Genomic DNA, 15,135 nt, shown 5'->3' on the forward strand with positions numbered 1-15,135 from the left:
CGCAGCAGGACTGTTTTCTTTGGCTTGAACGTCGACCTGCCAAGTAGCCTGCCCCATGTTTTTGCCTGTGCAGCATCTCTCCCCCGACTGAGAGTGACAGACTGTGGTGATCTTGGGAAATGCTCTGGCTGCACCGATGCTGCGTTCATGGTGACTCGGGCGCAGGCTTCGGCTCCATCACATCCTCTGCCACGGGACACACGTACCGCGGAGGGCTTTCAGTGGCATCTCTCAATTGGATGGAGCGAGGCCAGCTTGCCTGCCGAAGCCTCGTTTTACCGCTCCACTAAACCCGTGGTCCGGTATGATCATCACTTTTAAAGCAGTGGAGCCGCAGCATCCCTCCTCTTCTGTGTGTGCGGTCTCAGGAAGAAAGTTAATGTGAGGTGAAACCTGCCACAGAGGAATTCAGATCCCTTGAGCCTGGCATTGGACACACCGACCTGGCGTGGGAACACTCTCTCTGATTTATTTTCAGTTATTGCTCCGTCTCTCCATGTTCTTTATTGCTCTTCTAGGTATTGCTCTTTTCCCCTCTCCCCCCCCTCCTCCCCTCTATACTGCTCTTCTAACAACGCTCTCTTTTGGTCTCTGGTCCCAGCATGCCTCACTTCTTTAACAATGAGACAGATGCTAATTTGAATCATCCTCCTAACAAAGATTATAGTCTTTGATCAAACCTAATGCTCAGAAAGCAACAAGCTGCATCGGGCTGCAGAGGCTGTGAGGCACTCCACTGGAGAGCTGCTTCACTTAAGCCCTTTAAACATGTATTTTTCCTCTTGCCCTGCATTTTACATGATGCCCAGTCAAAGCATTGTAAGATTTACAGTCCGGTTTTTACGCGAGAGCCGGAATTAGACAGCTGCAGCTCTGAATGTCAATGTTTCTCCCCCCCCGAAGCCGCAAGACCTACTTCTGCTCATGCGAGTGTGTGTGATTACATCAATGACATGCTTTCCAGAGATCCAAGCCTTTCCGCTGGGCGACTGTATCAAGATGTAGTACAAGAAGAATACTGATGGATGGTTGTATGAGGGCTCGGCGGCCACATATAAAATAAGTGAAGTGTATGGATGGCCCCCGCTATCTTTGTGTTATATCTTATACAGCCGAGCAGGGGGCAGACTGTGGAGCCTGTGGCCTGTGAAAATGAGTGTGAGCCACTTATCCCCAGGTTCACTGATGTAGTGGCCGGGCGGCAGTAGCTCTTCATACACCTCTGACAGACTCAGAGCGGCTCTGGAACCGTGTCTGGTGTATCTATCATACATGTGGCCCTCGCCGTCTCATCTCAGGCTGCTTCACTCTGCTCGGTTCACCAGAAAGGGCAAAGCTCAGAGTCACTGCAGGTGCTGAAGAAGGGTGAGGGGGTGATGGGGAATCAGGAAAAAAAGCCTGCTTGGCTTCACTGGTAATAGTCTGTGGAGTGGAGTCCTGGGTTTTTCTGTATGACCTGGCAGTGCAGGGCTGAGTATAATCTCAAGACATCCACAGGGCTCTCTCTCTTCTCCCTCTGGTCCCTGTGACTTTGAACATAATGAGAATTGGACTTCCTCCACCTCCGATCCTCTGCTGTTCTCCGTCCTTCATCACGGTGCTGCACGATAATGTTCCTACAAACGCTGCTTCCCTCCCTCGTGTGTATTATACAGTACAATACTCAACCTTCGCAGCTACAGTGACTAATACCAGGCTTTGCCATTACTCTGCCATAACACTATTTTTCATCGCGCACCTTCGAGGTCACAATGACATTCCCTTCCTTCCACCTCCCACCTCCCCTCGACTCACCCTTTCTGCTTTAGGCAAGTGGGGAGCGGTAGTGCCACATGTGTAATGAATGTGCCTCGCCGTGCACGCCGGTACTCCAGGGCATTTCCTATATGCCACTGCCTGTCCTCACGTTTCTGCTGAGTTTCAAAAAGGTCCTTTCCACTATTTATGAAGAGAATGTAGGTCGTGAAGCGCAAACTCTTTTGTGCAGTGTCGTAGTACAGTACATTTTGTGTTACTTAATAAAGATCTTGTTTGACAAAACCTCACAGCAGTGTTCCTGAAGGTAGGAAAGTGCTGTGTCCCTGCTCCGCTTTCAGTGCACTGACTCACAGGAAACCAGCCAGTGCTGATTTTCCACCATATCCCAGCCAGCACTGCTTCCTGTACGGGGTTCACACGGAACAGGCCGGAAGGTATGCATGTGCACTTCAGCACTGGTCCCGCCAGTCACCCAGTCCGACTCCCAGCATGCTCTCTGTGCTCCCTCCTGTCCTGGCGTGGCCTGTCAGCAGCTGTCGCACTCCAGAGGACCATCAGGTGGATTTTCTTTACTCACCCAGGGAAGCACAGGGCTCGGGCTAATGCTTACTGCAGCACTCACTTCTCTATTTATTATTTAATATCAATATTCATTGCTGGTCCCAGTTGGACTTGCATACAAATGGAGTGTGAGCTTTTCTCTGTGTCAGAAGTTTGTTGAAGCCAGACACAGCCTCACTCTATTTCGCCCTAGATGCACTTTATGTATATGACTCAATTCATTCGTCAGTAAACCCATTAAATTACATTCTGCTGGTTAATATTCCTCTGGTGCACCCACACAGGCGGATGAATACGGGTGATGTGTTGTGTGGTGGGTCTTCCTCTGAGCCTCTCGGAGCAAACAGTCCACTCAGCTTGCAGGGCATGTATCCTTCAGTGTGAGTAAGCACCCAATTTCCTCACCACATGCTGTTATTGCCTCTCATCCGAAGGGAGATTGGGCTAAGTAACCAGCCGCAGACTTGATTTTGTGGTGTTTTATCACCTCTGATGAAATTAGAGGGCTCTCTACTGGGCCGAGGTGGAGGGAGAAACACAGCGAGGCAGCGGCAGAGAGGCAGAACCATTTGTGGCGTGTGCGATAATGCGTCCGTTATATGTGCCTCAGAAGAAAGAGCCAGTAAATGGGCCCTAAAGGGGCGACATGCACGTTTTTCACAATCGGCTCTGTGCAAGGCCAACGTTCACGATAACAGCTGTTTACTTACCTACTTACTTAGCTGAAATTCAAACACTAGCCCGGCCCTGATGTAGCAGCTCTCATGGCTGGCGTCCATCTCCACCGCCCACTCAGGAAAGCATGTGTGACGGTAGTGGAAATGTACATATTGCACCTTTAGCCTCATCTGTATCATCAGTATCTATTATTGCAAGACCGATATGCCTTCATTCTGCTGTGTCATTCTGTATAAAAGGTACAACTATGAAATGGGTGGAGTTGTTGTTTCGACTTTCAGATGTAGTCACAGGACTGAATTGATAACTGTGTCAAATGTGGAGCCCTTATGACCAGAGAGGATCTTTTTTCAAACGTCACACGTCTGATTCCGGAACACCGGCATGTGATTGAAAATGACGCTTTAGGGCAGATGCATGTTGTTGTGTTAGTTTCAGTGGAAACAAACCCTGCGTCTTGACGGCAATATAAGAGAGGGTCTGTTCCAAAGTGGGTCTAATGTGAGGTCAAGTCATGATGCTCATTCTCTTCTGTTTAGGGTTGGTGGTTAAATTCCAGACAATTTGCTTCCAATGCAATAAATCCCAGTCTTGAGTGTGAGTTGTGACATAAACCAAAGTTTCTCCAGCCGACCCTGAGCAGACTGATGTGTCCCCGGCTCTGGAGTTTGGACTTGACAAACAGGGGCTGAGCCAATCAATACTCTGCTTTACAATGAGGGCAGATTTGACCATAAACAAAAACAAAGTCAATATCGTGGGTCGTTTAGTGCAAAACTATTTTTGGTTCATTGTGAAACTGCAGTGGACCAGAGGACTTTGTCAGAATATCAGCAAAGGAGCGAGGTCAGCTGCAAAGATCATTAACCCGGTGGAGAGGACGAGCGTGAGAGATGAGTTTGGTCACATGCACACACACCGATGAGCTGAGGACACCATCTCTCCATCACATGGCAGCCAGCGCTCTCCTGCTCCATCACACGGCCTCGACTCTCCGAAGGCTCACAAGGCTGAGAGGGTTTTTTAGGTGTCTGATCGTGTTGCTTGGTGCGAGTGGCGTGCATGCTGCCAGCTAACTGGTCCAGGACTGGGAGTGGTGGGGGAATAGCGATCACACAAACTCTCCGTCATGTTAATTGCATCGACGGATAATTGATTTTATCATGAGACGAGCCAACAGCCAACAGCAGCAGTGAGGACTCGCACTGACGTGTCTGCATTACATCATCGGCCCCATTGTGGGCGTTACGTCACCACGCTGCTCCGCGGGCATCGAACCCGTACGTCACCGAACTCAGAACAATATAGACTTCCTCACCTGTGTGGCTCATCCATCTCTTCGTTTCCTCTTTCTTCTGCCGGAGGAGCTCAGGGGGGGGTGGGTTGCGAGCCTCCTCTCCGGTGCTTGGGTGTTAGCCAACCCGGAGCCGCCTCATCCTCTCAGAGAGCGGGTGATTACAGAGCGACACTACAGAGGAGCTGTATCATACGCTCCTTAGATGAAACAGTAGCAGCAGAAACTGAGGGGATTACTTTGATTGACAGTTATATTTCCCCTTGCCCCCCCCCCCCCCCCCCCCCCCCGAGAATCTTACATAACCGTTTTTTGGGGGGGGATCCGGCTGGTGACTATAACGAGTGAAACAACACGTCTCATTGTCTGATAACTGGATATTAATGAACGTTCAGACCAAAACAATAACACAGGCTCAGTTTTTTGTTCCTCTCCTTCTCCGCTTCCCCTCGTTCCTCCTTATCTTGACCCCCTTCCTTCCCTCCCTCTCCTCCCTCTCCTCCCTCTCCTCCCTCCCTCCTGAGTGTGCCAGCCAGCCTGTGTGAATTTGCTCCAGATAATAGTGGACGTACTGTGCCAGCTTCTGGAGTTGTGGCTGCCACCGTGGCTGTAACGGCTTGTTACCCAGCAGGAGCAATGTCTGCAAGACTCCTTCCCCTTCTTACCCTCCTTCCTTCCTTCCTTCCTCTTTCCTTCCTTCACTCGTCTGTCCGTCCCGCTCCCCCTGACTCTCTTTCATCTCCCTATCTTTCTCTCACCCGCTGCTTTGTTTTGTTTTTCTCCTTCCAACCCGCTTCCACATTCACTCTTCCTGTCCTCTTATCTCAGTTGATGTATTTCATTGCTTGCTTTACCCTTTTCCTATTTCCTCCCTCTCCTTCTCCCTCCTCTCAATCCCTCCAGCAGTAGCTGCCTCGGCCTCTGAGCCAAACGCTCCGGCTCCGCTCTGATCCCGAGAGTGAGACACATGATGAAGCAGTGAGTGGGAGAGGGAGCGAATGCACAGGGAGATATGTGGTTATGGAAATGGATTTTTTTTTTTTTTTTAAATGTGATTTTCTTCATTGATCTGCCTCCGTGAACCTGAACCCCCCCCCCACACACACACACACACACTCCTCATGGAGCGAGTGTTTACTCTCCCACATGTCCTCTCTCTCTTGCGGTGCTGTTCGGTGGCACGGTGGCTTTGGCGTGATTACTCCACAGAAGGTTCGGTCCGTTGGCGGCCTCCTCTCTGATTGGGTAACTGCACAGGGAAGGTCAGAGTCCAAGCTTTGTTTTTGCAGAGTGCAGCTGTAGGCCGATAACACTCCTGCAGGGAGAGTCTGTTGATAAAGAAAGCAAATACACATCGAAAAGAGCAAACAGACACACAAACTCACTCTATGGTGATGCTGCTGCTTGCATGCACACACACACACACACACACACACACGCAGCCCTTGTTGGGGTTCATGTCATCTTTATCCTCCTGCCCTCACAGTCGCGAGTCCTCACTCATTACATTCGGCTGTGCAGCTCATTAATGACCTGAGCGTTTATGGAATGTGATTCCAGCGAGGCCAGACTTTCGGAGACATCCACTTGTTTCCTTCTCGTCTCCTCCACTCGTTTCCTTCTCGTCTCCTCCACTTGTTTCCTTCTCGTCTCCTCCACTCGTTTCCTTCTCGTCTCCTCCACTCGTTTCCTTCTCGTCTCCTCCACTTGTTTCCTTCTCGTCTCCTCCACTCGTTTCCTTCTCGTCTCCTCCACTCGTTTCCTTCGCGATGCCCCCACCTGCTGCACGGGTTCAAGTTCCTCAGCTCGGCCAAGTCCCTGGGTCGGCTTCAATGACTCTTAAACGAAAGAAACTACCTCAGATATGGGAAATTAAATTAATTATAATCCGCTTTACTCAAGTTGGAATTATTCATTTAATTCAGCAGACTGTGATATGAATATGAGGAGAAAAAAACACGTTCACTTTTCAGCGTAGTGCTTAAAGTTCACAGCTTCAACACTCGTCTCTGTCTCATAACTCCGATGTAACAGCAGCGATCATTTGAGATATAACTTTAAATGCCTTTGGACCGCAGGATATTAGACGGCTTCAGAAGGTGGAGTGTTTTACAGTTGTGTATGTCTGCAGCTATTAATAATTCATACAGCTGTAATTCATTTTCAGATTCACCACAGGTACTTTACCTTTCGTGCCGCTGCTGCACAACTGCCATCCCTCCACATTCGTCTTTCATTACACCACTGTGTTGACTCTCACAGTGACAGGGCCGGGGGAGCGGGGGGTAGTTCAGGTATCGATGAGGCGTGAGCGGCGTCAGTCAGGAGAGGCTGAGGTGAGATATCGGATCCCGTGGCCTCCAGTGACTTCCTGCTGTGTTTGTTTTCCTTCGCCCGCTGAGGATTCCCTCTCCTCTCACTGAGGCCCTTTACAATTTAGATTTATGGAAATGCCTCCTAATAGAAAGATGCTCACACAGGATGACAGACAGCAGTGATGAGGCACACGCCACATCGGTGTGGGTAGTGGGACTGCCTGCAGAAGATCACGCCTCAGGATTCGACACACAATTTAGTGGGAAAAGTACATGGAGGCTGTTGGTTGTGTCAGCGGAAACAAGGACTGGGGGGGGGGAAAGGGAGTTTAATCCATGCACGTCTACGCTGGATGTGCCCCTGCCTATATTTGTGCAAGCCTTTGATTGAGGGTGTGTGTCTGTGCCTGCGTGAGCTCGTTCAGGAGCATGAAAGTGAATGTCTGTGCATCTGTGTATTCGGCGGAGGTGCCGGCTGTGGGAGGGGAAACAGAAATCATTAGCATAAGAATAACAGTGTAATCTCTCTCAGTGGATGTCACAGATTTTAGGCTGTAATACCAGTGTGTTTTTGCTCAGACAGAGTTTGAAGTGTGTGTAGGGGGGTGGGGGGAAGGGCTGAAGGAAAGATTACACACACGTGCCCTTGTTTGCATTCAGGGATAAGCAGCTAACGTGAGACTCGGTTATTCCCGCGTCACGATGACAAAGTGTTTTTCTGCAGACGATCTCTGCGGCTGTGTTTTAATAATCTTTTAAAAGTAGTCGTTTGTTTTCAGAGGAGCAAATCATCGGAAGGCAATGGACGGTCGTGAGCAAGTGCGCTGATGTGGGTCACTAACAAAGAAGACAAACAAAAACAAAATGGTTTCACATGAGCACTGCACTAGCGGCACTAACACCACTTTCCTGAGGCAGACGGAATTATGAGGCGTAATCAGCTACTTCCAACGAGAGGAGCGATAGCAGCGACTGGAGGGCTTGTGGTTTCTGAGGGTGTTAGCCCTCTACGCCCCTTGTGTCATTTCCCTTCCCGTGGCTAGAAGGATGGAAGGATGGAAGGATGGAAGGAAGGAAGGATGGAAGGATGGAAGGATGGAAGGATGGACGCAGAGTAGATGTGCTGAGTTTTTTTTCCCGGAAGCAGAAACAGAGTTATCCGGCACCGGAGCAGAGAATTTTATTTCACATTGAGACAAAAGAGTGTATAAATATAACTTGAGCTCAGCGACTCCTCTCATTATCTCCTCTCCTGATAGCAGCAAAGACAGAAGACTAATGGACTAACCTCTGCTGCTGTAACTGCTTTTTTATAGGCTCCTATATAAGAAGATCTCCCTTTAGGGAAGATTCAAAATGTTCTATTTTCAATGTGCAAACGTCCACGTGCACTGAAACGCTCACCACGCACTGAGCGTGATATTAAACGTGTTAAACCTCTTCCCTCGCTGGATTGTTGATTTTTGTTCCGAGTTGTCTCTTTGATTTGCGGCGTATCACTTTTACTCAAGCATTAACATTTCACGCTTTACATTAATCACTCAGGGAATAACACATTAATCCGAGGCATGAAATTATGATCTCCCATTTCCCTTTCCGATGTGACAACAATGGATTTAGCACCGTAAATGGATTATGGTTCATGTTCTTTATCTTCCGCAATACAATCGCTGTAAATATGAATTCAGGAGATCAAGCAAATTTGGCTTCATTGTTAAGAAGCTTACTGTGGACAAAAAGGAAAATCAAAATCAAAAGGCACAAAAACAGAAGAGCTACTGTCTGTTCCAGAGTGACCGGGGGGGGGGGGTGTTAGAGCTGCTCCCGCTCCAGAGGCCACTTCCTAAATCCTGCTCTTCCCTGATTCTGCTGGCTGGCTGCTGCTCTGCCCTCAGGCTGTTGTTTCCACAAGCCACAGCGACGGTTTGCACAGCTTATCATTTCACATTCTCTCACGTCCTTTTCCTCTCCGTCCTTCAGCATCGTTTCACGAGATAGCCAGTGAAATGCCCCCCCCCCCCCCCTCCCTTTAAACAACCCAAACACGGGGGCAGAACACAGCCGGCCAGTGGGAACAGTTTGTTTTAACGCGTGCTCGGAAGCAGCCGGGGCAGAGTGTGCCAATGCAGCGTTTCTGGAGCCTAACTATTCATTATGAATGAAAGTTCTGTAAAAACTGTATTTCCTTCCAGCCATGATCACAGCTTGCGTGTGCGCAGGAATGCGAGAGCTTTCCTGTGTCTCTGGACTCCGTGCTCGTGTTTCTTTTGCCTTTGCAAGTCTGCCAAAGAGATTGTCAGATGAGCGTTAGGATGGAAATCTACAGACAATGGCCGCGATGTTTTACGTCTTTTAGTTTTTTGTTTTTCACCCCCCCCCCCCCCCCCTGCATTTCATATTCCTCTGTGATGTAACACCCCAAAGCAGCTGACAGTCTGTCATCATGCCAGTCAATGTTTCCTGCCTGTGTGCGACGACTTCGGCTGTGATGTGTCAACACTCAGAAACTGTTGTGTGTGGTGTTGTCAGAGAGCGACAGACGTCTGCTTCATCCTGCGTTAGAGGAAAAGCTGATTTATTGATTTTGATGATATCGGTTGTTGTGGTTAGAAGCTGCAGCATTGTGTCAAAAAATACCAGGAGCTCAAATTTCAAAGCTGCTGACAAAATAAAAGAACCTTAATTCTTTCCGCTGCCGACACAGTCATGCCCTCTTCTTTTTCTAGGTCAGTAGGTGACTGTGATTTAGTGTGAATCATTCCTGGTTGCATTTATATGTTAATTTCCTTCTTGGTATTTCTGACTCCTCATAAACAAAAGGAAAGACGCAGCTTTGAAGCGAAGCGCAGGAGAGGTGACGTGTGGTTGTTCCTTTTCTCTTCAAGTCTCCTCCTCAGCTGCACAGCACAGAGAAGACTCTGTCAAGTGCAACAAAGAGGTGGTCATGCAATCAACTTAAACAAAGACTTCTTTTCCCTCTGTCACCGAATGCAATATGAATGGATAACCTTTGTGGAGGCTTTTTATTTACAGCGTTCACCGGCTCCCTCTCTCCTCCTCTGCCTCTGCAGCTGTTGCCTCAACGCGAGGGAGCGATGCATATATTTCTTCCACCGACAAGGAGAGAGGAGAGGAATAGAAAGGAGTGGAAAGAAAGATGGATGGGAGTAAATGTTGTACACACACATATACGATTAAGGGGGTGGGGGTGCAGCGGAGGCTCCAAAGGGCAAAAGGCTTCAGGGCTCGAGCGAAAAGCTGCCTCAGCAGGAGGCTGATTAAACCACCAAAGGATTCCACTTTGCACATCGAGCAAGTACAAACTCAAACAAAGGAGCAAGGCAGCACCCAGGCAGCTGAGTGTGAGGGGGGGGGGGGGGGGGGGGACTGGCTCTCTTGGCGGCAGTGGCACTTTTATGACCATGCTAATAAACTGCTCTTGGGACGGAGACACCTCCCACACCTCCGCCTGCACACACGCCATGAACAGCTTGACTGGGCCTGAGGACCAGTGTTTATGGACACACGGATCAATACGCTCCCCGAGGGTCTATATTTAAGTCGGAGCTGAGTAGCATACCCGTTGATCACAAGGGGAGGAGGGGGGGGGGGGGGGGGGGACCGGGATGGCCATTACAAGATTTGGACAGGGGCTGCGAGAGGGCGGACACGGTTCAGAGCCAAATCCCAAATCGCCTCCGCAAATCAAACTTGTCTCAAAACACAGAAGCTGCAGGAGCCTGGATGAGCAGTATCTCTCCCCCTAACACCCCCCCCCCCTCCTCCCTATCTTCAACTGCAAGTTCTTGTTAATTTAAGGCGCATTGGCTTTTTTTTATTTATATTCCAGCCACATCTTTCACCCTTGATTCTCGGTGCCTGCGCTGCTGCAAATGCAAATTCCGGAGCGTGACAAACGATGTAGGGCCGACTCTGACACGTCCAGGCCCCCAGCGCCCCCCCCGCGTCCCTCCTCACCTTACCTCCTCCAGCTCCACAGTAATTACCCTTGTCGGATCGCTCCGCCTAATCATACTTGATTTTGGGGATGCGCCACCATTGTCTCCACTTGTTAGCCCCTCACACTCCTCGGTTCTGATAGAGTAAACTGATAAAACTGGGGATATGAGGCACCCACACACACCCACACAAACACACACAAATACGTACAAACACACATGTACTGTATATTCCTTTGGGGGGTGTTTTCATGAGGAAGCATGTGTGCAGATGCAACACCGTGGCTGATTCATTCAAAAGATGACTGTTGTGCCCCCAGAGGTTAATCCCTCTACGATCTGATCTTATCAGCTGGAGATGGAGAGAATAAAAGGATAAAATAACAAAACAAAAAGGAGTGTTTACAAAAGAATAATTAGATTCAGATTCTGAAAAAAAATGGCTCCTTAAAAGGCGGGGGAGCGAGGGGAGGGGCATGTGGAAGTGGCTCCCAATTTGTTCTCACTTGTTCCAGTAATAAGATCCAGGCCTTCCTTTCCAATGGGGACAGACTGCACCGAGCTGTGTCTCTGGGTCTGTGGCACGTGGACAGAGATGGCTGAGCACGGTGCCGTGGATCGAAGACTTTAGCTTGTTGTATGTTTTAACAGATAAATAAGGAAAATGGAGAAATTACTTGTTTGATGGTTTGGAGTGAAAAATGGTGATGGGAGGTGAATACTGCCATAAGTTTGCACCTTGTAATATTTGCACTACCACTAATCAGTGTTATTACTACTTCATATCTTATTTCATGGCTTTCGTTTTATTTTAGTTTTTATACTCATTTTTTTATTTATTGTCTTGCTTGAGTGGAGAACACAGATATTTCAGCTGATGTGTAAAAATGAATCTGCTTTGTAAAGCTGAATTATTGTGGATATTATTGGTGTAATATGTCCTGAAGATTATTGAACGTTTTTAGCCGAACATCAAAAAAAAAATCAGTATTTATATATATATATATAACATATATAATACATATATAATAATATGTATCTAGAGAAGTTTAGAGTTTAAGTTTAAGCCCAAGCTTTACAAGAGTCTGTGTTTCTTAGAATCCACTTGCTCATGGTGTGACAGGGGGAGTCAGGTCAGGCTCATTTCCTTCTCTGTAACCTGCCTCTCTTTCCTGCGTCGTCCCAGTCTGCCCAGCAGCTCCTCAGGAATGTGCACCGTAATGGTTTCCGCCAATTGTCTCATTAAAACCTCCACGAGCTCATCGCCTCACTGGAGCTGACCTTTGACCTTTCAAGCTCCTTTAATGAAGACTCTCTCCCAGTCATTCACATGTGTTTCCTGTGTATGAAATATGAGTCACTGTTTGATGTCTAACGTCTTTTTCTCCCCTTGTTTTCTTTTCCAGAAACATGTGAAGACCTTTGAAAAGTTTGGAAAGAGTTTGCCTCCGACGACAAGAAGGTGAAGGTCTCCTCCCTTCTGCCACTCGCCCGTTCTCTCTGCTTCCTCTGCACGTCCCTCGCAGGCCCGTTGAACATGGAGGGCCGGCGGGCTACACGCAGGACTTTATCCCCTGAGGGTGTAGCTACTCTGCTAGTCCTCTGCCTCTTAGCGTCCCCCGTCTTGTCCAGTGGACAGACATTCACTACTTTCCATCCTGAACGCCGGGAATGGATCTTCAACCACATGACGGTCCACCAAAGCACAGGGGCATTGTATATCGGAGCGGTCAACCGTGTGTACAAGCTCTCAGGCAACCTGACCCTCCTGGTGTCCCATGATACAGGCCCAGAGGACGACAACAAGGCCTGCTACCCCCCGCTGATCGTCCAGCCGTGTTCTGAGCCCCTCGTCGCGACCAACAATGTCAACAAGCTCCTCCTCGTTGATTACTCTCAGAACCGGTTGCTGGCCTGCGGCAGCCTCTACCAGGGCGTCTGTAAACTCCTCCGATTGGACGACCTCTTCATCTTAGTGGAGCCGTCTCATAAGAAAGAGCACTACCTCTCCAGTGTCAACCAGACTGGGACCATGTATGGGGTCATCGTGCCGTCACAAGGCCAGGATGGGACCCTGTTCATCGGCACAGCCGTAGATGGGAAGCAGGACTACTTCCCCACCATCTCCAGTCGGAAGCTGCCCCGTGACCCAGAATCCTCAGCCATGCTTGACTATGAATTGCACACCGACTTTGTGTCGTCCCTCATCAAGATACCGTCGGACACGCTGGCACTGGTCGCCCACTTTGATATTTACTATGTTTACGGCTTTGCCAGTGGCAGCTTTGTCTACTTCCTGACTGTCCAGCCCGAGACCCCAGAGAACAGCATGTCATCGAGCGGCTCCACCAACGACCTCTTCTACACCTCTCGCATCGTCCGCCTCTGCAAAGACGACCGCAAGTTTCACTCCTACGTCTCCCTGCCCATCGGCTGCGTGAAGAACGGCATCGAGTACCGGCTCCTGCAGGCCGCCTACCTCGGCAAGCCGGGGCGCGTACTGGCCGCCTCGCTCGGCATCGGCGCCCAGGATGATGTGCTCTTCACCATCTTCTCCAAGGGCCAGAAGCAGTTCCATCACCCGCCAGATGACTCAGCACTCTGCGTCTTCTCCATCCGGGACATCAACGCTCGGATCAAGGAGCGCCTGCAGTCCTGCTACCAGGGAGAAGGAAACCTGGAGCTCAACTGGCTGCTGGGGAAGGACGTGCAGTGCACCAAAGCAGTGAGTTACACTGACAAATGATGCTTTGAGAACATACTCGCAGATTCACATTAACTTACTCATTTAGAATGTGGAATTTAAGATATATATATATATATCTCCTCCATGTGCTTAATTTGGTTATATCCTACACATGCTATTCATCAGTTGTCCTTTTGTCATGGGAAGTGAAAACTATTATTTCCTCAGTTTCATACATTAGTTGATATTTTTAGATTTGACCTGATCTCACCGACGTGCAGCCCCCTGTGCAAAATCATACCATGAATTTTCTTAAGGTTCTTTATAGATTAAGTTTAATATGTTACGTTTTATCAAGAGAAATCCAACAGTTCCCACAATGAGCAAACACAGCCGACAGATGAGAGGTAACACTTTCATAGACTCATTAATGAACTCTACATTTCAGTGGCTGTAATCGTACAAAGGTCCAACAACATCTACGTCTTGTTTATTTTCCTAAAACCAGATAGTAAACAGTAGGAGACCGAGCAAAGCTTCTCGATGAGCCGAGAAACCGCGGCGTTCAAACTTTGAGGGCGTGTGCTGCAAAGAAAATAAACTCAGGAAATGCTTTTGAACGCCACGCACTGCTATCACATCTCAAAGTGTGTGTTGTAAAGTCCAAAAAAAAAGTACATGTTTCTTTGTTTTTTATCATCAAAGTGATCTTATTCTGTTTGGGCTCAGAATAAATAAACACACACTCCTTCTAGAACAAGGCAAAGCAGTTCAACTCTGCTTCTGACGCTGAGATCACACACACCACTCTCTTCCTTCTATATCGCCAATTATCCTATAATCCAAGGCCATGTCTCTGTTACATGTTGTCATGTGGAATTAGGTTTCTTGATTTCACTTTATTCCCAGGAGGCTGTCGTCCTCTGTGGTTTCATTCAGTAATTGCTATCAGGAAGTGGGGAAAAAAAGCCCATTAAGAATTAATGACTAGCTAAACGTATGACCAAGTCATTTAGAAGGGGTGTGTTGTGTGTCTGCATGTGTGCAGGAATGGATTGTGTTTGCTGAGTGTGTGCGACATAGTTTTTTATTTCAGTGTTTAATGGTATCCCTCTTCTCACCATGTTGACAGCCTCTGATCAGCTTCCTTTGTCGATAATCCCCCCCCAGAGTCTTTTAATTGGCCGCTCTTATTAAAATCACTTAAGTCCCCATTAGCACAATGTCAAAGGTGACTGTCGGGATTTGGGGAGATATCCCCAACCAGTGCTGTTGGGTTTTATTATCTCCAGCGAGAAGAGGCTGTGTCGACGCAGAGGACTGTGGGAGCTTGAATCAGAACCTGTCTCCAGTTTCCCAGTAGAATTATCTCCGAATGCTCAGAAGGTTTCCAGTCAATTCCAGTGAAACTGCACCTCCCACTGCATTCTTTAGACACGCACCAGCCAATAACATCCAGCTCTTCTCCTGCATTACTCTACACAGCCGTACGCACGCTTTGTGTAGCCAGGTAGATAAGAAGATGTAAAATACACTCCTTAAGACCGTGTCCTTGTGCTCGATGAACAGCCGCTAAATCCATAGTATAATATGGATTATGCAGATAGATGTCAATGGATGAGGAAACTCCTAAAGCCTATACAAATTACATTTAACAACTGAAGACGTCAACCATGCTAACATTGTCTGCTCTCAGTAATCCCCGGCTGGAGCCGCGCGGCTGCTCTAAAGTTCACATGAGTTCCACATCTTGTCTTTCTTAAATAAATATGTCCATGCAACTCAGTGTGAGGTATTTTTAGAGCACCCATGCCTGAGTTTCATCGGAATATGAGGTGAATCAAGGTTAGGCCGACCCGGGAGAATGTTGGTTTTTCCCTTTTG

The 15,135-nt window shown here is 48.3% G+C and overlaps 1 protein-coding gene across 1 annotated transcript in view; it reads left to right on the forward strand.

Annotated features, from left to right (window-relative positions):
* The window catches only part of plxna2 (plexin A2), a 159,298-nt gene that overhangs the window by 10,035 nt on the left and 134,128 nt on the right, over positions 1 to 15,135 (forward strand). The window contains exon 2 of the mRNA XM_062391613.1: positions 11,972 to 13,290. Coding sequence (XP_062247597.1) covers positions 12,103 to 13,290 — 1,188 coding nt within the window. The 5' untranslated portion in view covers positions 11,972 to 12,102. The remainder of the gene's footprint in view (positions 1 to 11,971; positions 13,291 to 15,135) is intronic.

The sequence above is a fragment of the Platichthys flesus genome, chromosome 7 (genome assembly GCF_949316205.1).
Source record: "Platichthys flesus chromosome 7, fPlaFle2.1, whole genome shotgun sequence".
Classification (NCBI taxonomy): Eukaryota; Metazoa; Chordata; class Actinopteri; order Pleuronectiformes; family Pleuronectidae; genus Platichthys; species Platichthys flesus.